General features: G+C 39.1%; 1 protein-coding gene and 1 long non-coding RNA gene across 3 annotated transcripts in view; both read right to left on the minus strand.

Annotated features, from left to right (window-relative positions):
* Nucleotides 1–424: 424 nt before the first annotated feature.
* The window catches only part of LOC113039115 (GTPase IMAP family member 4-like), a 29354-nt gene continuing 2586 nt past the window's right edge, over nucleotides 425–27192 (minus strand). For both annotated transcript variants that reach the window (XM_026197030.1, XM_026197031.1), the window contains exons 2-3: nucleotides 1954–2769; nucleotides 425–1271 (exon numbers count right to left, since the gene is read on the minus strand). In XM_026197030.1, coding sequence (XP_026052815.1) covers nucleotides 451–1271; nucleotides 1954–2769 — 1637 coding nt within the window. In that variant the 3' untranslated portion in view covers nucleotides 425–450. The remainder of the gene's footprint in view (nucleotides 1272–1953; nucleotides 2770–27192) is intronic.
* On the minus strand, nucleotides 16869–20984 carry LOC113039119 (uncharacterized). The gene is made up of 3 exons (XR_003274870.1): nucleotides 20472–20984; nucleotides 20148–20332; nucleotides 16869–17926 (listed from the first exon to the last, which is right to left on the minus strand). It is a non-coding gene; the product is annotated as an uncharacterized LOC113039119 (long non-coding RNA).

Here is a 27192-nt window from a genome sequence, read left to right on the forward strand (position 1 = left end):
TTTTACACAGGAGAAAATGATTCAAAAATAATAAAAAGAGGGCACCCACTCCCTAGAACTTCCAGTTTTTGTATGTTATAATGTATATATTGAAATCAGAAGATACGTTTCCACAATTGGTATCAAAATAAATACAGAAAGAAACAAAGGCTCTATATCCATGTAACAATGTTTACAAGTTAACAGCAAGGCAAAGAATTAAGCAGAAAGGTTTTACACTCATTCACAACTGAACAACAGCAAAGCTTAGAAACAACCAACTATTAGCTAAAGCCCCAAACAACAAAAGAACCACGCACTCTTTTCCCTTGAGCTCGATGAGGCTTTTAAACTTCGACAAGACCACTCCCCAAACGAGCATCCTTCATTCCAGGAGATCACCTTCACCTGGCTCCTGCACAGAAATAAGGCATGGGGGGGGGGGGGGGGGGGGGATCTGGCTTTTGATGTCTAACCAGAAAAAACTTTCTTTATGTTCATTTTTACTTTTACTGCTGAGTCTATTGCCTTTGCTGCAACTGCTGCTGGTCCTCCTGCTGCTTGTACATCTTGAACTCCTCCTGCTACTAGTGCTGCTGCTGTTAATGCTCCTACTGTACCTACACCTATGTATGTAAGTGCTTTTTTCCTACAATCTCTCATTTGTTGTTTCCAAGCCTCCCGTTCAATTTTTTTCTGGGCTTTTTCATAAATCTCACTGGTGTAGTGCTTTCCTCCATTCTCCTCCACCATCTTCTCTATCTTCACCAGAAGTTCAGTGACCTGAGAGCGATTCCTCATGTCTTCATTGTTAAATGAGTGGAATCTGCCACTGCTGCTGTCAATCAGCATCTGATGAGCTGGACTCTCTTTCACATACTCATCTAATTTTTTATTCTTTAGGACATCAGCGTGAGTGAACAGAATGATGGTGTAACGAGCAGCTCCTTCGCCAAAGTTTTTCTGAATCCATTTCAATGTGTTTTTTTGTTCCTCTGTGAATCTATCGTCTAGTCTGATGACCAGCAGAAATGCATGAGGACCAGGAGCTGACATGTAGATGCACTTCTCAATCTCAGCCTGCAGTTCTTCTTCACTTGTTGATGTATCATACAGTCCTGGAGTGTCGATCACTGAGATGTTTCTGCCCTCCACCATTGTCAGATGTTTTTTACACTCTCTAGTAACAGACGTCAAGGAAAGACGTTGCTCAAACTCAAAGCTGCCGATGAAGGTGTTTCCTGCTGAACTCTTTCCTGATCCCGTTTTACCCAGCAGAACAATCCTTAGATCTGAGAGAAACATACGTTAAGAACACTTTAAAATGAAACAATTTGGAAATCTTTGAAATCTTGCTTCAAAGATCTGGTGAACACCATATTCAATATTGATTTCTTAAAATACTCAAATTTACTCAGTTCTGTTGTGTGTGTTAAAATGGCTGTTTCATTTAGTTTAATAACAGTTATAAATGTGAATAAGTCTACAGTATATTAAGACACAGCCTACACAGCATGCTATTGCTGACCTGCGGCTTTAATCATAAAATATCACTAATTAAAAGAAGCAATCACTATTATTCCATTAATACTCATTAATAGAAATGCAGGTGAATCATACATGCAATTCTATTTTTCTTACTCATTAATTAATGCAAATTAATTAAAATAAATGTAATCGTATCACACAGTGTCTCATTTAAAGAGTGCAGAATGCTCAATCTAATGACCCATAGCCAAAGTAACCTACAAAAACAATTTCATTAAACATTTGTGCTGCAAACATTAATGGCAGATTTAACTTGTCCATGCTGTCATATTACGATAGTATAATTGGGATTATCTACAGCTTTGCCTCCATGCCTTGCAATTAAAACTGTGTAATGCACACTATGGGTTACAAATTAATCATTAGCCCTTTTAACTAATAATCTATCAAGATGAGGAATGAACCCCAAAATAGCTCAATATTTACCGACTAAGCGATTGTCTAGTTCCATTTTTCTAGCAAACTCAAGTGTCATTCCTTTGCTCTCTTTTTGACCTTCTATTTGTTTTCTGGGATCCTTTTGGACAGTAGCATCCTCATCACTCAGGAGTTTATAATCTGTCTCTTCGGATTGTCTAAAGTCTTCTTTTGCCTTACGGGAATCTTCTTGTTTCGTCTCATTGTCTTCTCTGAGTTTTCTCTGATTGTTCTTGTAGGTCTCATTTCTGTAGTATTGTCCTCCATTATTCTTCACCATTTCATCAATACACTTAATGAGCTTTTTGATATGGCAGGGATCACATTCATTTTTACTGTTTATTGCATGTAATCTTCCCTCAAAGTAGTTCAGCAGCTCTTTCATATATTCGCTGTCAGTGATTCGAACCCATTCTTTGGTGGATAATTTTTCCCGGCCGACAAACAGCACCATGGTGAACTTCAAAACTTCTTCTCCAAAGTTCTCCTGAGTTTGCTCCACAATGTTCTTTTGCTCCTCTCTGAATGTCTCCAGGTTGATGATGAGCAGGAACACGTGAGGACCGGGATCAGAGAGATCCAAACTCTTCAACATCTGTTTCTTCATCTCTTCATCAGTCAGATGAGTGTTGAAGAATCCTGGACTGTCTATGATGGAGATGTTTATGTCTTCTACTCTTCCTCTCTGTTTCTCACTCTCTCTGGTTCTGGTCTCTTCAAATGCCTCTCGACCCAGTATTGCATTTGCTGTTGAACTCTTTCCAGCTCCAGATACTCCAAGCAGCACAATCCTCAGCTCCTGCGAATCAGGAGCTTCTTCAGACTCTAAGAAAGAGAACATGCTACTTTACTTAGCAGTAAATATATTATTATTGCTATGTATTTCTGATTCCAGTATATAACTGCAACTGCAATCAGGACTAATGTCTACTGTTAAATAATGTCCTATAATTAAAAAGATATAATTGTATTATTAAAATATTTTAACAAACAATTAAATAAAGGCTGGAGAATCTTCATCAGTGGTAACCCAGATCATTTAAACATAATTTTTTTTCTTTTTATGTTTGGCTTAGTTTTATGTTAGAATCATTATTATACTCTACTTTTTGATCTTAAATATTTGTGAAATGTATATAAGTAGTATTTAAAAAGTTATAACTTTTAGATTGGTAGATCGGTTTTTAGTTATTTTAATACTACAATTGATTGCTTTTGTTTATTGATTTTCACTTATATTAAATGTTAATAGTCAAATCACAGTTTTTTTATAGTAATTGACTGTACACTACCCAAATAAATTAAGGTATGAATAAGGATGTAATAATATTAAACTTCCTAATCATCCGGAAGAAGGAGGCGGGAACCGGCACACAATCAAATAAAGATTTAAATAATTTAAAATAAACACAAAACAGCGCACCAGCCCCTCACGGACGACTGGTGCGCTCAAATAAAAACCGAAAGGAAGGACCCGGTACTGTCAGTGGCCGCTTGAGGTAGAGAAGGCCATTTTGGGTTTTGCCTGATCCATCAAGTGGACCTGCCAGTAGCCCTTGGTGAGGCTGAGAGTGGATATGACGGGCCCTTCCCAAACGGTCCAGCTCTGTCAATCCGTTCCCACATCTCACACACGTGTTCGATGGTGGTCCAGTGTACCGCCGGCTGTTGCTCCTAGGCCTCTCGGACCACGTCGAGCAGACCGCGGGGCTGTCGGCCGAAGACCAGTTCGAAGGGAGTGAAGCCAGTGGAGGCCTGAGGAATTTCATGAAGGGATATATATATATATATATATATATATATATATATATATATATATATATATATATATATTAGTGGTGGGCCGTTATCGGCATTAACATGCTGCATTAACATGAGACTCTTATCGGGCGATAAAAAAAAAGCTGAACAGAGTAGCTGGTAACTTGCGCGCTGTGTTCGGTGCGCACGAGAGAGAGAGCCGCGTATCACGGACAGCGACACTCTCTTCTGCAAAGTTCTCCTCGAAGTCCCTCCTGCACCTGAACAAACAAATACAAATCGCAGTTTGAACAAACAAAAAGACGTGAAAGAGCCCAATTCAGTACTCGCAGTGTTCTGGTGTTCAGGGCTCACGCAGAAAGAGGCGTCTCTCAAAACACTTGAACATCGAATTTGCTTATTTTTGCTCTTGGGCTGACAAATACATATAAAAAATTTCTCAAAATATCCACCTTGGAAATTATGTTCGAAAAAACTGTCAGTTATTTCTTAAGTTAAAGTAAACAGTTGATGAAAAAAATGGGATGTGTATTATATTGGATATGTTCATCGTCTCTTAAAGGGACCGTGCCTAATTTAGCGACTGGCTGCTGTAATGTTAATCCAAGAAAATGAAAATGAAAATCACTCACTGCTGAATTACTTTGTAGTTTTAACAGTCAAACCAAAAATTATTCAGACACCAGGTATAATTTTTTATATATATAGCAAAACTGTAATAATGTGAGAATTGTTGAAGGTGAATAAATGTAGGGTTGATTGTATATTTCATTTTAACATTAAAGACTATCCAGGGCTATTTTACATTTAATTATTTGGTTTCTGTACCTTGACACCAACAAACTTGAAAAAAACTTAAACATTGTGTAAATAGCACAAACAAATAAAAATAAATGAACATACAAATTAAACAATTTCAAACAGGGCCCACTGGTACAACCTTCACCGGGTCCCGCTGACCCCAGCTACGGCTCACGCCTGTTTCACACATACTCCGTCTTCAGTGTGTATGCAGTCCGTATGTGGTGCAGCATGGACTCGATGTGCTTTCACACAGGACATGTTTGCAGTTCGCTACTCGGTACGTAAACGATCGCTGCACTGCTGCAGACGCAACGCTCCTGGAACGCAACTGGAATCCGTTAACATGGGTGCGTAAAACAATATACAACACATACGCACTGCAGACGGAGTATGTGTGAAACAGGCGAACGGTTGTTTGCACCTTGTTCAACGTGGAATTAGTTTACAGCTTTTTCAAGCAGTTTGTGATGCATTTTGGAAACAGGAGATGAGCCTCTTTTCTAATGCACCACCTAGCTTGATAAACCCCTTCTTAAAGACTTACTGTTTGTCAATTTTATGTGGGTAACACACATATTCTGAATGACTTCGGCAGAATTCGAATGAGTCATTTTAATCTAGATTAATTTCAAGATCACAGTGAGATTAATCTAGATTTAAAAAAAAATTATCTATGCCCACCACTTTGGGAATCAAACCCACAACCTTGTGCTTGCTAACGCAATGCTCTATCACTTGAGCATATATACATACATACATATATATATATATATATATATATATATATATATAATGAAGGCATTTATAAACACTGCCTGACTTCAGCATCACCTTCTTTGTCAGGGGACTCAGATGGAGGTGAATCAGGGGAAGAGAGTAATAGATAAGGAGGACCCTTTGGTGATTTTGAAGGGCCAGGCTGGAGGGGGCCTGAATTTTGAAGGCAAAGGTCTGGTTGCACATGTATCTATACATCCAAGGATCCCTTCCAATGCATCAGGCTCCTGGATGGTCAAAGCTTTCTCTTCCTCTGTAGGGAGAGGAGCAACTGAATTGATGCCCCATCAGTTTTGTTTGCTTCCCTCTTATGTTGTACAGCCCTCCGTTTTGTCACACTTGCAAAGTCCCTCCACTTATTCCTGACTTCTTAGCTTCATTCATACATAGCCAGCAACTAGGGGTGCTCCGATCACGATCGGCCGATCGTTAATGCGCATCTCGTCAGTAAAGCCGGTTTTCTAATCAGCGGTTAATTCCATCAGGTGCCTGATTTCACATAGAGCAGCTGTTACTACACAGAGCCTTTGTTAACTGAGAAGATGCGCCAATAAACGCTGAAAATGAAGTGGATTTGCGCATCTTCTCAGTTAACAAAGGCTCTGTGTAGTAACAGCTGCTCTATGTGAAATCAGGCACCTGATGGAATTAACCGCTGATTAGAAAACCGGCTTTACTGACGAGATGCGCATTAACGATCGGCCGATCGTGATCGGAGCACCCCTACCAGCAACATTTTATTCATTCCTGGCCAAATTTTATTTTTGTCAGCCATTGTAATGCTGTTTTTCAGTTTTGAAAACAGCTATATACGCTCTAAAAACTGCTGGGTTGAAAACCACCCAATTTGGGTTATTTTGGCAACCTAGTGCTGGGTTATTTTTTTATGGTTTAAAATTACTACATTGCAGGGTTTCAAAAACCAGAGCAGGTGTTTTTTATCACTGTATTTCAGAAGGAAACCGACTGTATTTAGAAAATGCTTGATTTCATATTGCATGTAATACTTGATAAGGCAGCGTTTGTGAGCTCATCGCTGATGTGCAGCCGTTACCAGAGAAACCTCTACCTCTCCCGTTTAGCGCCTCCTGCTGGACGAAAATGAACTCGCGGAGTCCCGCCACGAAATGAGTGCAAGGATGTGGGAAACACTACATTGCTAAGCTAAAATGAACCCAAATTGAGCTAAGTATAATCCCTAGAAATAGTTTTTATTTTAAAAATCATTTATACACACAAATAATAACCATCGAAAGGTAAATATTTATTAAAAACAAGAGAAAAGTAAAAAAAAAGTTACATGCATGTAAGAAGAAATGCAGAAAAGTATGGCATTAACAGCTACCGGATTCTTAAAGCATTGAACATTTCTTAAATATAACTTTAAAGATCAAACTGAACTTTGTTATATTTTATATATTGTATAAAAATATGCGAAAACACTACAATAAATGTACAATCAGTTAAGTTCTTAAACTATTCTGGCACGACAGTACACAAATAAACCACAGATTTAACACTGATATTATAACATTTAACAGACGTGTGTGTGAAAGAATGTGAGCAGGTGTATGAATGACAGAGTGTAATCTCCATTTCTACTAAACAACACAGAACAAGCATTTAACATTGTTTTGACAAATTATACACTTACAGTTTTTTTCATAGTCCATGAATACAGATAATGCATCAATGTCAACTTTCATGATATCTTTAGCATAATTGATGTAGTCATGAATAAGCCCAATCAGCACAGTTTTTGACATCTTCTACATCCAGTGCAGCGTCCTCCTTTAAAACCAGTGCTGCATCAGTTTAGAGGAAAGAACGTTCTCTTCTTTGACCAGCTTTCATCCCAGTCACCGCCTGCTCTTCATCAGTGGCCTAGAAAGAGAAACACTTTTGAAAAGAAAACATTTAATTGAACTCTATCCATTTTCAGATAGAGGTGTATTCACATCCGTAAGGATAGGTAAATAAACACTTTGTGTGGTTGTTTAATGTCTCGGTCTACCACAGAGCTCCAGAAAGGCTATAACAGCAGCACTAGTGTGAGGGCATGTCATATTGTTTGAATAAATATACTGCTTTTAGAAAGCTTCTTTACTGAAACATTAAAACAGACATGACATTCACATACCTCACAAATGTTCATGTACGTGGAGGACTGCTCTTCTAAGGGTTAGTTCACCAAATAATGAAAATGGTCATAATTTACTCCCCCCATGTTGTTCCAGACCCACACAAACTCTGCTCATTTTTGTAACACAAATAAATATATTTAATATTCTCTTAATTTTTGTCCTCCGTTGCTAGTCTGGGAGACCAATATGTTATTTTGAAAATACATGTGCACTATCATATAATTTAAGATTTATTCATATATAAATATCGGAATTAATTACTTCTACAATAACTCTGTATTTATGAGGCTTGAAAATACTGATTATTTAGACTATAAATGGATAAACAATTTTTTTTTGAAAATTTAAAATATATTCATTTGTGTTGTACAGTCAGACAAACGTCTAGGTTTGGAATGACATGAGGGCAAGTAAGTTATTTTTTGTGTGAATTATTCCTTTAAGAGGGAAGACCAAGAATGATGATTCTCCAAATCAGACAACTCCAAAGTTGGTTTGGGTTCTGCAATAAAAAACACAGACATTAATGGTTTTAATTAAATATGAGCACGTAATCACACTGTTGTTGCATCAAAATGTGGACTAAACAGGCAGGAGACTGTAATATTAACTTAAGCACAGAATATTTGCAACACTTCACCAAAGTCTGTCGCTCTGCTTCCAAAAGGAATGTACATGCAGTGAAAAATGAGACCTCTTATGATTAGGAAGACCCAAATACAGAGTTTTTCGTGGATACGGTCTTGCAAAAGTCACGTGACACTGAACAAGCAGTTGCAGACATACTGTTGGGAAAAGAAAAAAATGAAGTTAGTTTCAAATTGGACACAGGAGCACAGGTAAATGTAATTCCATTGCATACATTTAATAAACTACAAGCTCAGAGCAAGCTCACACCAACTAAGCACAGCCTCACAGGATATGGCGGTCAAATGCTCGCAGTAAAAGGGACATGTGCGCTGTTGTGCAGAAACAAAGACAGGGAAACACTCCAGCACGGCCAGCTACCACGGCTTATGTGGCTACTGACAATCTACGAAGTAACTATGACAGCAGTGGAAGGAGTCGAGAGGCGAGTGAACAAACACCTTCGCAAGTGGCTCGGAATCCCACCAAGCTTCACGTCAGTAGGGCTATACACCAGGTCTGGTCAGGTACAGCTGCCCCTATCCACTGATGAAAAAGTCAGGAGAGCAGGTGTCACTACGAGACCACGACGCAAGTGGGTGGCTGACACATCAGTGGCACAAGCCGAAAGTGCATTGAAGTTGAAGGACATCATCGGGAACCCATGCGTAGGGGGGCAAGGATTCGGATCCACCCACTTCCAGCAGTGGGGAAAAGCCGACCCAAGGCAGAGGAGGGACATGATTCAAGCCGAGGTCTGACACCTGGAGGAAGAAAGGCGCAGGTGTACAAGGTGCCTGGACGAAGTGGGACCTGCCGAAGTGGAAGATCACATGGCCTGAGATCTGGAGACTGGAGCCCTTTCGTATCTCCTTCCTGCTCCGTTCAGTGTACGACACCCTTCCATCACCAAAAAACCTCCACAGATGGGGTATGAGGGAGGACCCATCGTGTAGGCTATGCGGAGGGAGGGGAACAATGGCGCACATACTGGCAGGATGCAAAACAGCCCTTAGCCAAGGAAGATACAGGTGGCACCACGACAAGGTTCTCTTTTCACTGGCTGACATCTTGGAGCGGGAGAGGCAGAAAAAGCGCCAGACCAGTACAAAGCCGAGGACATGCATTCAGTTCAATCAGAGAAGGGGAGGAACCAGCAGCCCCAAAGAAGATAAAAAAATAGCCTCTTGCAAGCAGCACAATCCTGGGAGATGGGGGTGGACCTGGGAAAGAAACTAGTCTTCCCCCAGGTTGTGCAAACACTGCTGAGGCCAGACATGGTTTTATGATCTGAGGAGGCAAGGAAGATAATCTTGATCGAACTTACAGTCCCGTGGGAAGACTGGGCAATAAAACTTACAGAAGAATCTTCCAAGCTGACGACATGCAACACTGTATTTGGACGATACAGATTTCGGCATCTTCCATTTGGCATAATTTCAGCTCAGGATGAGCGCAAAATCGATGAGATATACGAAGGTCTAAATGGTGTCATTGCAATCGTTGATGACATTCTGGTTTATGGACAGACCAAAATGGAACATGACGACAACTTACACGCAATGTTGCAAAGGTCTCGTGAGAAAGGTGTGAAGCTCAACCCTGAGAAAAGCATTGTGAGTGCTACTGAAGTTCGCTATTTCAGTCACTGTTTATTGGCTTAAGGAGTCAAACCAGACCCTGAAAAGGTCTCAGCAATCAAGCACATGGAGCCACCAAAGACCAAAGCGGAGCTCGAAACAGTCCTGGGAATGGTAAATTACCTGTCCAAGTTTGCACTCTGTTTATCGAACATTAATGCACCACTTCGGCAACTCCTCAAACAGCCCAGTGATTTCATATGGGATTAACAGCACGACACCGCATTCCAAAAAATGAAAGATCTCATAACTAAGGAACCGGGACCAGTTCTTGCATACTATGACCCACAGAAAGAACTGCACCTTCAAGTGGACGCATCGAAATATGGCCTCGGTGCTGTCCTATTGCAGGACGGGAAGCCGCTCAGCTATGTGAAGTTAGCTACGCTCAAATAGAGAAGGAATTCTAAGCGGTCTTATTCGGCTGTAAGCGCTTTCATCAGTACGTGTATGGCCGGAAAGTCATATTGGAGTCCGATCACAAGCCGCTTGAATCAGTGATGAAAAAACCAGTAGCCACAGCTCCGCCGCGACTTCAAAGGATGATCCTACAAATCCAGAAATATGACATCACCATCACACACCGGCCAGGAAAGGAGATTCCTGTTGCGGATACCCTCTCTAGAAAGTTCATCGAGACATGACAGGGCATGACAGTCTAAGCGAAGGAATGGACATGCAGATTCACATGGTTAACAAAAGCTTACCTGTTAGTGATGCAAAGCTGCAACAGATCCGTGCCGAGACTGAGTCAGACAGCCAGCTTGTCCAGCTAAGACAGGTGATTCTGGATGGATGGTCCGGAGAAAGGAGAAAATGCCCCGCAATGACTTCTGGAATTTCCGAGATGAACTGTCATTGACAAACGGAATCATTCTCAGATGTGATGTGATACTTGCCTGGAGCGACGTTGTTCAAACACCAAGGAGCCTATGATTTCTCACAAAATACCAACCAGACCGTGGCAGTTAATCGCTTCAGACCTCCTTACCTGGAACAACGAAGAATGCATGGTTACAGAAGACTATTATAGCCATTTTTTTTAATTGGACAAACTCAACACGACCACAGCTGCCACTGTCATCAGCAAACTCAAAGTCATCTTCGCGAGACATGGCATCCAGAAAAAAAAGTTTCTGACAACGGTCCACAATATCGAGGCAAGGAGTTTGAAGACTTTGCAAAGACATGGGGTTTCACCCACACCACCACTAGCCCCCATTCTCCACAGAGCAATGGCTTGGCTGAGAAGACTGTGCAGATCGCAAAGTCAATCTTAACAAAAGCCAAGATGGACAGGAAAGATCCCTATCTCAGTTTGTTAGAGTATAGGAATACACCTGCTGACAACTTCAAATCGCCTGCCCAGCTTCTCATGAGTCGCAGACTGCGATCCATACTGCCAACAACCAACAAACAGCTCCTACCTGAAATTCTTGATTTGTGATTTGTAATTCGTCTGGGGTGTAGGCAGATCACTGCCCCTATGAGAGAAAATGGAATCTAAGATCTGGTATGGGCTGTCTGAGAATCATAGACATTTTGTTCCTAAATATTGTTACATGATGTGCTATGTTAAGGGTCAGATGTATGGAGATGTTTCGTGAAATGCAACGACCTCTATTTATGATAGAGTACTGTTTGAGTAGTTTGAATATGTACTGTATGGTACATATGTATAATGTTTTGTTTTGCTTTTCTTTAAAAGAAATGGGATGTAATATTCACGTAAGCACTGAATATTTGCGACACTGATTTACGGCATGACAGCAAGTTGCTGTTGGATTATGGGCTTGGCGCCAGTTGTATGTGACGTGAATACTGCTGCACGTTTGCCAGTAAAGCTCAAAGTTTGTTCGGTACTCGCTGTACGTCTCCTTATTTTGCACGCCCTGTGCAACATATAATGAATGAAGAACAAGACAGAGACAACAGAAACATTTATTTTCTAAAAATAACTTACATAAAATCTCAAAAGAATGATGCTCTCCCATGTCTCTGGCTTTTAACATCTACAAAAAACAAACATTATTTTACTCTTAGTAAAAAAACTAAACCTGATAACCGATAACAAAAATCTCTCTCTGAACGTGAAGAAGACAAAGGAGATTGTTGTAGACTTCAGGAGAGCGCACTCTCAGCACGTTCCTCTGACCATCAACGGTGCGACTGTGGAGAGAGTGAGCAGCACCAAGTTCCTGGGTGTGCACATCACAGAGGACCTCTCCTGGACTGAAAACACCGCAGCACTGGCCAAGAAATCACAACAGCATCTCTACTTCCTCCGCAAACTGAGGAGAGCCAGAGCCCCACCCCCCATCATGTACACCTTCTACAGAGGCACCATCGAGAGCCTCCTGACGAGCTGCATCACTGTGTGGTATGGCGCCTGCAACGCATAGTGAGAGCAGCTGAGAAGATCATTGTTGTCTCTCTCCCCTCCCTCCAGGACATTTACAGAACCCGTCTCTCTCTCATAAAGCCCTCTGCATTGCAGGTGATCCCACCCACCCATCACACAGCTTCTTCAGCCTGCTACCATCAGGGAGGAGACTGCGGAGTCTCCAGGCCAGGACCAGCAGACTGAAGGACAGCTTCATCCACCAGGCTGTCAGGAAGCTGAACTCCCTCCCGAACTTGCCCCCCCTCCCCTCTTCTGCCCCAGGCACCACTGAACTATGAACCAGTATGTACATACTGTATGTATGTACTGTACATGTGGAATTGACAATAAAGCAGACTTGACATGAAATTATTAAGTTTACTTGCCTTAAGCCCGTCTGTCCCTCTCTTCTGAAGAAGACTCCTCACTCAGTCTGTGACTCTCACAGAAACAGCTTCTGTGTCTTTAACTCTCAGTGAGAGGACAATGAAGACACGAGCTCAACAAGTCTGAATTATTACATGCAAAACATACTTTTAACATTTACCACTTCAACAGCATCAAAATAATCATGCAAGTCTTTACTACACAATGCCGTTTCCTTAAGGGGACTAACGTACATTCAGTTTAACCGCGAAAAATAAGATAACAAATTAACATGATCCTAACCGTAACCACAACCGTCTATTAACACCTCAAAAAGTGCAGGATTTGTGAAATCTTGTAAATATTGTAAATCTTGTAAATATTAGGCCTGGGTATCGATTCAGATGTTCCAGATCGATTCGATTTCAATTCACAAGCTCTCAAATCGATTCGATTTCGATTTTCTATTAGAGCTGTAATCGGGCCTTAAAAGTTAAGCCCGACACTTACATTTTGATTGACAGCTTTTTAAAAGCCCAAACCCATTTACAACCCGACTTTATTCAAATGTATGCAGCACACAGCTCTTTTGCTTTTTGTCAGGAATGAGTCATTTATACATGGTTTAACATAATTTATACATGACTAACGTAATAGGCCACATGGAAGTTTGAAAAAAGAAATAAAATAAGTCCTCTGTAACATCGTAACATCTCAGCACTCTATAAATAGGCCTAGGTATAGGCTCATTTAGCATATAAATAGGCCAACGCACCAATAAAAACAAGTCTTTCTTAAAAATAATTATTAAAGGGGGGGGGGGTGAAATGCTATTTCATGCATACTGAGTTTTTTACACTGTTAAAGAGTTGGATTCTCATGCTAAACATGGACAAAGTTTCAAAAATTAAGTTGTATGTTTGAAGGAGTATTTCTGTTCCAAAAATACTACTTCCGGTTTGTCACAAGTATCGGAAAGTTTTTTCGAGTATGGCTCTGTGTGACGTTAGATGGAGCGGAATTTCCTTATATGGGTCCTGAGGCACTTCTGCCGGAAGAGCACGCTCCCGTATAGCAGAGCACTGAGAGCACAACAGACTTCACTGATCAGAGCGACGCGAAATGTCACAAAAGAAGTGTGTTTTTGGTTGCCAGGGCAAGACAACCCTGCACAGATTACCAAAAGAGAAACAGCATTAAGGGACCAGTGGATGGAGTTTATTTTTACAGAGCATCAACGGAGTTGTGCAAGTGTTTTTGTTTGTTCCCTGCATTTCGAAGATGCTTGTTTTACAACATGGTCCAATTTGACCCATGGATTTGCACATCGCTTATTTCTTAAGGATAATGCAGTCCCAACGAAAAAGGGTCACGATCGTGTGTTGGAACCGCATGCGGTGAGTAAAACTGCTTCAAATATCTCTGTGTTGTTAACTTAGCTATCGGCGCGTAAGCACATCAAGTAAACAACATGCGATGTTGTCATCAAACTGCACTTTCCACATCTACAGCTTAAAAGAAAAAAAAAAGACGACAAAGAAAGTGGAACTTAGTCATTTTCCAAAACCGCTAAGCAAATATATACAGTACATACCACATAGAGACTGATTGCTGATGCTGCTCTCAATTTCAGCCTCTGGATCTGATTCTGGATCATAAATATACGCTGAATCTGACTGTTAGCTGTGGTTTGTTTTGGTTGGTTTTGTCCTCACAGTGTCACAGCTTCCAGACGTGCTCAACACAAAAGCCTACTGGCACGCGTGATTCTTTAGCTCCGCCCACACGTCACGCCTCCAGGCACTCGTGTTTTTCCGGGAAAAATCGGTACAGACTATCTTTCTCTTATGAATATAATAAAACTAAAGACTTTTTGGAGTTATGAAGGATGCAGTACTACTCTATAGGTACTCAAGATTAACAGGATATTGAGTGAAAACGAGCATTTCACCCCCCCTTTAAGATAAATTATAAATTAAGATGGGTATTTGGCAATAACGAAATGAATTAAGATAAAGGCTCTGCCGGATTTGCTTCGCCATAGCAGCTGACATAATAAAATAATAATGCCAACATTAGCTTATATAGCCTACTCTGTCTACATTATGCATTTAAGACTCAAACAATATTTAGTTATTATTTGTAAAACATTTACTCACCAAGATTAGGTAAGGCCTAAGTGTTTTGAGAGGAAAATGATTGAATCCACTGTAGATGTCTTCAGCGCGCTCCTGCGCTCACTGATGGTGCGTCATTATTCACTCATTATTCTCATTATAAACAAGGTCAAAACTTTTCCAAACCTCAGACTTTGCTTTAGTTGCTGGTGCTACCAAAACGTAATCGTTAGAAGCAAGCCTCCGTTTCAACTACTCAGCATACATTTTCGCATATTTCTCGCGCTAATCGAAACACATTACATGACCGCTCATTTACTGCACAAGCCCGAGCCCGGCGCGATTGGTTCGATTAGCAATGGGCTTCTTCACACTGCCTGAACATGTGTAATTGTGCTTTTGAAGACAACTGACCACGCGCACCTGTCCGCGCGGTTGTCTGCTCAGACTCGGTACACACTCTCCGATGGCGATGTTTACATCAAGCCTGCATAGCGGTCCATAGCGGAAAAGTATAAGAAGCTTTAAGATGCAGTCTGTAAGACGCGAACGGGAGCATGACCTGACGCACATTGCAGAAAATGTGTTCACTATATGGTGAGCCATTTGAATTCGTAACGGAACCACTGCTTTAAACTGAATGAATAAATGATAGGTTCGTTGGTAACATCGCAAAAGGCACATAAGAGGGTGACATCTAGTGGAGAATATTTGTAATTAGATTAACGCTAATCTTACATTCAATGTCTGCGGAAATAAATATGGAAAAAAAATCGATTCATGGCCTTTGAGAATCGATTTTGAATCGACCACATTTTAAAAAACGATTAATCGAAAAATCAATTTTTTTACCCAGCCCTAGTAAATATGACATAAGACATATGACATCACGGATGTTATGTTAACAGCACCTCTTTCGTTCAGTAATGTTAAAAGAGGCTGTTAAGGCTGTTTTTATATAACATTAAACTCTTTTGTTACCGCCTTCCATACAACAGTGTAAACAATAAACGATAACTTTACATTTTGAATCTTTACTTAGCATAATGTCTTTCACTTGCTTCTAGCTTCTTTCACGCTGATAAAATGGCAGCTTCTCGCACAGGATATCGCACATATGATCTAAACATGACGTGCGTGCTCTCCTTCACGTCCGCGTTCCTAACCCATCGCCGCTGGGTTATAATCCAGACCAATTTTCAATCCAAACTTGGGTTAAAACAATCCAAAATCCTATGCAGCGGTCTCAACCCAGCATTTGGGTTGAACAAACAACCCAGAGTTTTCTAGAGTGTAGCTAAATGGCTTATTATTTTCCACCTCCTCCAAAAGAACTGCAATTTCATGCTTTGAAAAATTGGGTTTTCATGTCATTTTCATTAACACATAACTGAATGGCAAGGAGACTAAAATAGGAAAAAAATAGCAAAATAAGCATCAGGTGTCCACATGTTACAGTAAGGGTGTATGCTAACTTAGGAATAAAGCGCTCGAGGAGGATCTTGATCAAATGAGGAGTTTACTGAACATCGAAGGAGATAACAGACAATATACAACACATTAACATCATTACATCAGGTTAACTTAACAGCATTAATCACAGACGAGGAAGAACTGAACAGACAGGGTATTTGAGCACACAGGAGGTAATGAGGGAACTGGAGACAGGTGGGGATCAATCAATTAACTAAACACAAGTCTCAGTTAGACTAGTACAGAACATAGACAGGTTTTTTTATATATATATAAATGAAAAGACTAGAAAAGCAAAAGTGCTAGTATTAGTTGGTTAAGTGCTGACGAAAAAGATAAGTCTTTAGATGTTTCTTGAAAATGAGTAAAGACTCAGCTATACGAATTGGGCACAGTCCAGGAAAAGGTCTGTGAGAGTGATTTTGAACTTCTTTGGGATGGCACCACAAGGCGTCGTTCACTTGCAGAGCACAAACTTCTGGGAGGCTTTTTTTGGCTCATTGAAGACAACCCTCACTGCTGCATTCTGGATCATTTGCAGAGGCTCGACAGTACATGCAGGAAGGCCTGCCAGGAGAGCATTACAATAGTCCAGTCTGGAGAGAACAAGAGTTTGGACAAGAAGTTGGGTGGCTTGCTCTGACAGGAAGGGTCTAATCTTCCTAATGTTGTATAAGGCAAACCTGCAGGACCGGGTCGTTGTAGCAATGTGGTCAGTGAAGCTTAACTGATGATCCATCACAACTACTAGGTTTCTGGCTGTCCTCGAAGGAGTTATGGTTGACGAGCCCAGCTGTATAGAGAAGTTGTGATGAAGCAATGGGTTAGCTGGAATCACCAGGAGTTCTGTCTTCATAAGGTTAAGCTGAAGGTGATGGTCATTCATCCAGCTAGAAATGTCACTCAGACAGAAAATAAAACCAAATTACTGTAGGTGGTGGTATGTGCTCACGGCTCCAGTCCGCCATTAGATCGAAGAAGAAGAACGATGGCTCAAACCAACGTAATTTGAACGATGGATCTGTGACACAGGTGCTATGGTTTCGGAAAACAGTTGTGACTAGCTCGCTCGTTTCCATAACAATGCATCGTACTATAGTGGTTAATCAACGAGTTTAATCATTGTATGGGAAATGCATCCCTGCGCAGGATGGATTTTTTTGTTCCCCTACCGCAAGATTTTGTCCCGCTCCTGCAAAAATCTGTTATTTTCTCCCACTCCCGCCCGCAAACCATCAAGATTCGTCTCGCTCCCACCCACAAAATCCTGCAGGTAAACGTACAAGTTTTTTTTTATACATTGAATATTCTGCCTGCCTTTTTTTTTACTTGCTCCCCTGTTGAATATATATTTAAAAAAAAAAACGGAAAAGAAACAAATGTTTTGTTTTATTTGCGTTTAATTTAATGGATGAACACAAACAAGGAACTTAGAACATAGAAATACAGTAAAAAAAGTGAGAAATGTAAATAAAAAATATATACCTATAATAATTAGGCTATAGTAGCATATAGCCTAATCAATTATATAATAATAATAAACCTGGATTTATTTCATGTTTAAAGGAAAATTAGCCTAGGGCCTACTGCTTAAGTAGCTATAATATAAGCCTATTGCCTTTTTTGCTATAAGCAACACACACACACTGTTGCTATAAGCAACATTAAACAAATATTTTTTTCTCAATAACAAAAGACCAATTTTAAATATTTAGCAAAATAAATAAATAAATAAAAATAAACTGAATTAATAAAAAAATCTGTGCAACTACTTAATGTGCCCGTCCAGGAATAGCATGTCGTTCACTGATGAGGGCATCAGATTAATCTGTCTCTGCTCCAGTATGTGACCGCAAATACTGAAAACCCTCTCTGATGGTGCGCTGGAAGCTGGAATGCAAAGCACATGGTGTGTTACTTTGCTTAATCTCGGAAGCTCTCAAGTAGGGCTCGCTGCAGTCTGCGGTCATAGACAGTAAAAGAAATGGACACAGCGACCCCATTGGATTCAACAGAGACAAGTGAAGTCGATTAGAAGCAGACACTTCCTGGGGGTCCAGCGTACTGCGCAGACTCAAACTGAGCTTGATGACATAAATGTCACGTATCATCCATTGTTTCATTTGGTATTTTTATATTTACTATTTTATAAAAATAATAACATAAACAATTTTACAAAAAAATAATATACACCTCCAGTCAAAAGATTTATTTAATTTTTTTAAAGAGCCACACAGATGGGAAATCAAAAATTACCTGTATTAGTGTATAATGTAGCTGTCCATCAGTGTAAACAATGTGCAAAGTAATTAAACCAAAAAGTACACGATTTATAAAGTTATTGGCTTCTAAAGTAAGGAGTCGACTCTGAATCGCTGAAACAAGTCGTTATAGATTTCAAATCTTTTGCCCATCTCTATGTACGTCACTAGAACACTTTGCATAATAATCTCCGCTTACCGTCTTGACCTGACCCCCCCCCCCCACCCCACACACACACAGACACAGACGATCTGCTTGGTGTGAGAGCATCATGTCGAGGAGACAGTGTGTTTTTAATTGTAAAGGCAATTTTGTTTTTTTTCACTGCCAAAGAATGAAGATCAGAAGAACCAATGGCTAAAATTCATTTTCACCACAATACCAGAGCAGTACAACAAATCACTTTTGTTGTGTTCACAACATTTCACTGATGACTGCTTTTCTAATCTCGGTGAGTACAGCGGGACTTTCAAAGCGTTTGGCTATAAAAGAGGGTTCATTACCAACTATATTTAGAACAACGAGCATCTCCGAAACGCGAAGTATGATTATGAAGTTATGTGTTTGTTTTCTCCCGAGCGTCTTATCAGTATGTGTGCTGTCTGCAGCCTTTGTCTGCGCTGATCGTCATGTACAAACACGTCATTAAAATGAAGTGTAACTCCGTGAATACTCAACGAAGAGACATGAGAGAGATATCTATAGAAAGCTTGACATGTCTACTTTAAAACTAAACAAGTGCTGCCGAAAACAGATATTCTGTGATAAAGTAATCCATATGAAAACAACGCGATGTCTGTTTTTCACGTCTCCCTTCATTATATCTAATGTGACCACGCCCCCGCGCTGAACGCTCTATTCAGATTCAAACTGAAGCGCGCAGCTTGAATACACACACACAGAAGAAAAAGCAGCGAGACTGTTCAAGTTTTTTATTTTACTGTTTGCTTCGCGGTGAGAGGAATAAGACATAATTCACCCCAAACAGATGCTAACGCATAGTTTACCGTGGAGGTGTGTGCAGAACAACCAATCAAACCTGACTATGTTAGTTGACCAATCAGAACACAGTATGCTACTGAAAGGTGGGGTTTAAGGAAACTGAATCTTTTGAACAGCTTCGCGCGAACCGTTTGGGGATCTCTGAGAATTGAGGTAATTTTAAAATGATATTTTGACAAAATTACAATGTTTTTTAACCTTGGATGGATTTAAACCTATTGTACAGGACTTATAAACAGTGATAGGAAGCTTAGAATTTTCATCTTACTGGCTCTTTAAATCTCTTCTGCTCACCAAGTTAGCATTTATTTTATCCAAAATACAGCAAAAACAGTAATGTGAAATATTTATACAATTTAAAAGAACTTCTTTCTATTTGAATGCATTTTAAAAATGCAGTTTATTCATGTATCAAAGCTGAATTTTCTGCATCATAACTCCAGTTTTCAGTGTATTAACAAAATAATAATAATAATAATAATAATAATAATAATAAAATGTTTTTTGAGCATCAAATCAGCATATTAGAATGATTTCTGAAGGATCATGTGACTGGAGTAAGTCACCTTTGAAATCACAGAAGTAAATTTAATTTCAATAAAAATATAGAAAATTTTTATTTTAAATAGCAAAAATATTATACAAATATTTTAAAATTGGACTGTTTTTGCTGTACTTCGGATTAAATAAATGCAGGCTTGATGAGCAGAAGAGACTTCTTTAAAAACATAAAAAATCTTGGACTGGTTGTGTTTAACAAAAGGTATGCTCCAAATATTATAAAGTCTGAGCAGCTGAATGAACAGCTGAATGATCAGATAAACAGTTCTTGACATGCAGTACACACCAAGAGTTTCCTTGCTTTAATATATTCTCCCTCCAGGTAGTTTTTGATGGCATTCTGTTGATTTTTACTGTCCATCTGGATAAAGGCAGGCTCTGTCACCTCCCAACAGAATAACCCAAGAGGACTCTGTACCACGCTGGACCAATGTCCCTTACAAACTTCCACTTTATGTCCTCTTGGCACTCCTGTTACAAATAGAGAATACATATGTGTTGGGAGTATATGCTTACACAAAAAATTATTTACCTCATTATTCTACATAAACATATTTATGATTTAAACCACAAAAATGAATCAATATCTAAAGAAATGCTCTCACCATACCTCCATGCACCACTGCATGGCTTACGTGGTCCTTCAAGTGAATTGTAACAAGTAATTTTCCTTACTGGTGAAACTGCAGCAGGGACCCCTTAACCGGGAGAACTGCCCTGCATCAGGCTTGGACTGAAAATGTGTAGAATGCTGTAAAACATGACAAACAAACATTATGTGATCTTTCCATTAATATAGAAGAATACAAAGATAATTTGTGACATACACAGAGTTATCCAGCAAGACAAGGTAAGTACTTATGTGTGAGAGGGATGAAGTGTGTGTGTCTGATCGGGTGAGATGAGTGTTATGTGTGGGGGGCAGGGAATAAAAAATATTGCACATTGATTCATAATTTATTCATGTTGTAAGATGTGTACCTTCTATCTGTCTCTCTATCTATCTATATGTATGTATTTGTGTATGTGTGTGTGTGTGTGTGTACGCGTATGTATGCATACATGCCCCGAATACATACATACATGCAGTACAGACCAAAAGTTTGGACACACCTTCTCATTCAAAGAGTTTTCTTTATTTTCATGACTATGAAAATTGTAGATTCACACTGAAGGCATCAAAACTATGAATTAACACATGTGGAATTATATGTGGAATTATATACATAACAAAAAAGTGTGAAGCTGAAAATATGTCATATTGTAGGTTCTTCAAAGTAGCCACCTTTTGCTTTGATTACTGCTTTGCACACTCTTGGCTTCTCTTGATGAGCTTCAAGAGGTAGTCACCTGAAATGGTCTTCAACAGTCTTGAAGGAGTTCCCCGAGAGATGCTTAGCACTTATTGGACCTTTTGCCTTCTGTCTGCGGTCCAGCTCACCCCTAAACCATCTGGATTGGGTTCAGGTCGGGTGACTGTGGAGGCCAGGTCATCTGGAGCAGCACCCCATCACTCTCCTTCTTGCTCAAATAGCTCTTGATGCCTTCAGTGTGACTCTACAATTCTCATAGTCATGAAAATAAAGAAAACTCTTTGAATGAGAAGGTGTGTCCAAACTTTTGGTCTGTACTGTACATGTGTGGATAGACAGACCTCCCCCCAACATAAAAACACTCATCTCCCCCCTCCCCCCCACACACATATAAGTATATATTTTGCTAGCTAAGCAATAACGTACCTGTGTGAAGTTGAAATTAAAAATACTTACTGTTGTTTATGAACATGCACACAAACGACACACACATTCTTAAAGTTGTCAACGTTTTAAGTGTTAGTAAAGACCAAAGATTTTTTACTTACCGACACGGCAGACAACAGCTTCTTTTTTAGCAGTTGGCAAACAATACAAATTATCTTCTTATCGATGCTTCTTCCGGTTTCAAAATGAATGAGAATGTGACATATTTGACATGGGCTTGGTCTGTGACGCCACACTTGGATGTGGGCTGGGTTGGATGTCCACCGCAGGCTGCAGCGAGACGCTCCTCGAAACTCTTGACATGGTCTTTTCCACCACTGGAGGACATCATACGGTTTGTGTGCTTCTAATCCATCCAACATGACCTTTAAATATCTCGTTATTTTCTACTGGAATTACACGTCGCTGTCCATGGTCTTCCCATTCCGCAAAGTCTATTTTATTTTAGTATTTTATAAATAAAGGTTTATTTGTTTCTATTAATTTTATTTTGTTATATATTTCCACTTTGCGGAAGTCCCGCAATTTTAATTTTTTATTTTCCCGCAACCAGCACATATAATATCTTGCTGCCCGCATCCCTATTCACCCATCAAATATTGTTCTGCGCCGCACTTGGTTGCGCTGAGTGCAGGTCTATAGAGTCAACAACAGTAGGCTACATCACAGTTTTTTTAAAAACCCATCTTTTTTTCAATTGTGGTAAGCCTATCAGTATTAAATAAGAAATATTATTTATAAGAAATTGTGAAATAGTTGATTTTGGGATCAGCATGTATATGTATAATGTATTGCAGAACAAATAAAGCAAATTAATTACTCGTTATTACCATAGACTGTATAAAACATGGACGTAGAGTCTGTGACATCACCCATTCAAAGAACAAAAAAAAAAAATATTATATTTCGAATGTCTGATCAGCCTCACATTCTGTTCCTGTCAATCATAAACAAGGTGTCAACCAATTATACGGGATGAGGGAGGGGCCAAGCCATCACACACACACACACACACACACACAGTCAAACACGGAGGAGATGAGAGGAAAAACACAACAGCTTTTGAAAACAAAACAAAAGCAGGAAAATGAGTCGGAAGCACAGCCGCATTTGGAATCATTGAAATGATCATCAGCCCCTCGAAAGTAAGGCAGCTTGCATTTCCGAATGCAAATCTCTCATAAAATAAAAATATGATCAGCATTGTGTGTGTTCATGCTAGTTATACAAAACATAACTAGTGAGATAGTTCATGCTGACTATGTAACATGCCAAAAAAGAGGGACCAGTTTAATCCTTTCAGTTATTTATTTTTCTTTAATATGGGTTCTATTATGTTTTTCATATTCAGTTTGTATTTGTTTGTAATGTTGCTGTTTCTATACATTCAAAAGTTGTAATTTAAATGCAAATGTTTAATATTAACCTATTCTTTTTTCATAACAAATCAATTAATTTTTAAAGAAATTGTGAGAAATTGTGAGTATGATTTCATTTAATAATTTAATTAGAATTGTTTTCACACCTATCAAATTCAAAACATTATTGTTTTTTAAAGAGCCGTTTGTGAGCCAAAAGAGCCGGCTCTTTTCAGTGAGCTGAGTCAAACGAGCCGACTGAGATGGGTATAAACGGAGGTCGGAGCCAGCTCCAAATGGGCGGGTCAGCTCCAAATGGGTGGGACTTCAGCTCCAAGTGGGCTGTACAAACCTCCAGAGCCTTTTGATTGGTTTATTTAATGTCAGAGGGTTAATGCACGCTGCGAATCCCCCCCCCCACCACCACCAAAAAAAAAAAAAAAGAAAAAAGAAAGAAAAAAAAAAGACGACGTCAACTTCCCAAGGCTTTTCAGCGTCAAGAAAGAGGAATTTGAAGGGGTAAGTTTAGAGTTGTACAACGTATTACAAGTTGTGAAAAAGTGCAGTATCTTGGCGGTAGATGTTTTAGTCTTGACGTAGTTAAATCATGATTACAAGCTCATTGCATTCAAGTTTGAAAATGGGAGGACATTCATGTGCAGTTTTTACATTCAAAACTCATATATACGATTATATCGAGATCACGTTAAAACAGCATTAGCAGCACAGATAAATTACATCTTTATTTTGTCTGTTACCCTTTTGTGCTAAATATTTCTGCAATACATATTTAGGATTTACGCTGCAGATTATGGACACTGAAGACCATAAGCATATTGTGACTAACGTTACGTAAAATATGTAGGCCTATGTATTATAACTGCACTGATATTTAAGCGATCAATAACTATTAATAGATTTAGTACAGTGTTCCATAAGAATGAGTCTTAGTTAAAACTCCTAACTGATTATGCTTGACTTCAACAAAGCTGGTCATTGTTTCAAAACCTTTTTTATATTTTTAAAATGTTATCTATTTTTACGTGTAACGTTAATTCAAATAATGTAATGCAACTGAAACATTTGGTTTAATTACCAAATTAATTTTTCAATTTAATAATCATAACAGTGGATATATGAGGATAACTGCAGTGTCCACTACCATGCATTACATATCAACAGGTATAGAATTAATTTTGTCATTGTAGGAAACACAAACAAACAAAAACATTATGTGTAAACATTGTGTTACAGAAAGTTCAAGTCTGGGTGGCCAAAAGTTATATTTCAGTGACCTAGTTACCGCCTCTCTCTGCAAACCCAAAGGATCACCTTCCTGTAAACTGTTTTTGTTCTTTCTATGCATCAAGATGTGTCATTTATTGTGTCTGAAGAATTTTGACTAATGTGTGTGTATGTGGGTCTTTGTGTGGATAAATTATGTTACTTTAAAGGTGGACATTTGCAACAGTGCTTGTCCCTAAAATTGCTCCAGGAGTAAGGTCAGAGACTGTCCTAAATGACAAATGTTGGAATGTAAATGACATTACATTCTGTGGACATCTCACATAAATGTGCATTGTACTTTAGTTAATGTTAACTTGTCAACAGTGAATTATTTTACGATGTCATTGGACTGAATGTTTAGTGACTAATGACACTTCATTCCAGTAAAAATATAATCCATAGCCTTAGAGTGAAAGCAGCAGCAAAGTGTTCCAATGCTGATAAAAATCAAGCAGGTTAAAACCTCAGGTTCCTTAAATATCTGTTCTACAGGACTGTTTGGGGTTGGACAGATTTTGTAATGGTTTTGAAGTCTGATGCTCACCAGCCCTACATTTATTTGTTCAGAAATGCAGTAGAAACAGTCATATTGTAAATTGTAATAATATTTTACAATAACTCTTCTATTTGAGGCAGCAGCGGATCTACTCCAATCATCATTAACGGGACCACAGTGGAGAGAGTGAGCAGCTTCAAATACCTTCAAATGCCCTGCAAAGAGTAGCTGAGCACATGTCCAGAACATCTCTCCCCTCTCTGCAAGACATCCACACCAGAAGATGTAAATCTAAGGCTGTTTAGATCCTTAAAGACCCCACCCACCCTGGGAATCCACTGTGTCATCTGCTACAGTCAGACAGACGCTTCTGCAGTCTGATGGCAAAGAAGGAGAGGCTCAGGAGGAGTTTCTTCCCTCATGCTATCAGACTACTAATCATGGACATTAAACACACTGAACTTTATAGACCGGTTGTTTAGGGCTACCCAATAACTCTCTGCACACTGCTTTTTTGACAACCTAACTATGCAACTCCTCCTCACTGCACATTGTCTACATCTCTGCACATCATCTGTGTAGCAGTTTCTGTGTAGCTTCTCTACAAATCATCTGTGTAGTAGTTTAATACAGTATATTGTGTATATTTTATACAGTATATTTTTTCCTGTTGTTTCATTATTTTATTTTTTTTGCACAGTCTAAAAAGAGTATGCCAGACCTACATTTCACTGCTTTTTGCATGTCATATAACAAATAAAACTTAAATTTTTAATGGTGTGGAGTGTTACCTGTGATTGAGTTGGTGATAAAAAGGAGATGGAGAAAAGAGTGTCTTAAATTGGACTTTGGTACCAATAATATTTTCCTCTCAAGTCTTGGAATGTTTTTTATTATTATTAATTCTTGTATTACTATTTAGATTTTTTTTTTCTTTTTTTTTCTTTTTTAAATTAAATGTTTATTTGTAAATTTACTTCCACGTGTGGCTTTTTGTAATGTTGTTTCACCTAGAGCCAACGGGGTTGTAACAATCTAAACAATATAATTTCTCCCTCAGATTTCAAACTTGCATTAAAGAAAAACATTAACATACAGTAAACATTTTATTGCTCTAAATTACTCATTCATTTTCTTGATACTGATATAATTATAAAATTTATATAATTTAATATACTTGAATGTTTGCAGCTGTCACAAAATTATTAACCTCTTGTTAATAAAATGTAAACTACAATGAAAAACAATATCTGTTTTTCATTAGTATCGCTACTTTATGCCGTCCTCATTCGCACGCACCCCGGCAATGACGGAATGTGAAATTTCCGCGTAAACCCCGCCCATTTGTAAAGTCCCGCCCACTAGCGGCAAAAGTTCCTCCCACTTGGAGCTCTCCGTGAAGTCCAGCCCACTTGCGGCAAAAGCTCCTCCCACTTGGAGGTCTCCGGGCTGCAGCGATACCTACTTGAGCCGGCTCACGAAAAAGAGCCGAAATGCCAATCACTAGACGGCAGTGTCAGCAGCAGCAATCCACCTGTCACTCAAGTGGCTACGCCCTTAATTATGCAGAAATTTAAGTCTTCATATAATTTAAACGGATGAGTTATAAAAAAAATTCACCCCCTCACAGTTGTCATGAAGGGCAAAATTAGCGATTTAAACCAAAATCATTTTTTTAACCAGGCTGTAAACATGTTTTTTCCTGCTGTAAAGTTGGGCATTTTAACATGGGGAGTCTATGGGACCAGGATCGGCGCCAGGACATACGAAACGAGGGGGCCTCGTTGTGTCACTGGGGGGGGCATACCTCCACAGCAGATATATTTTAACAAAAATAACTTAAAAAAGTAAATTACATTTTAACATTTTTAGCATCTATTGTACCATATAGGCCTACTGGATTCTTATTTCTGTGCCCCTGAGGTTATGATTAAGAATGTTCAGTGGCGTCACAGAACTGCCAGATTCAAACAGCTTTCCCGCGTTGGCTGGCACTGAGCCAGAGACGGACGCGCTCAGAGCTTGTCATTTATCACAATTTATATGCAGTGTTTTCAACCACATAATGTTTATTTTGGTTTCATATATTTAAATATGCATAATCACTAGTAAAATAATACATTGGTAGTTTGTAAAATACACACATATGTCTATGGAAGCAGCAAAATATAGAGATTATAGATCAAGAAGAATCGGAATATCAGATAGTTGACATGTTAAGCAAGTTTGCATATATATTTTAATAAAAAAGAAAAAATAAATAAAACGAATAGCGATACATCTCTTAGTTCTTTTGGCTGCTGTGTCACGTGACAATCATGACGCGTCGCCATGGAAACAGGGGGTCATTTAAAATATTTGAACTTACGCGTAAAAGGGTTGATTTTAGAAATATTTATATTTTCTAAGTAAACAACAATATCCAAGTTA

Source organism: Carassius auratus, chromosome 21, assembly GCF_003368295.1.
Source record: "Carassius auratus strain Wakin chromosome 21, ASM336829v1, whole genome shotgun sequence".
NCBI classification, from domain to species: Eukaryota; Metazoa; Chordata; class Actinopteri; order Cypriniformes; family Cyprinidae; genus Carassius; species Carassius auratus.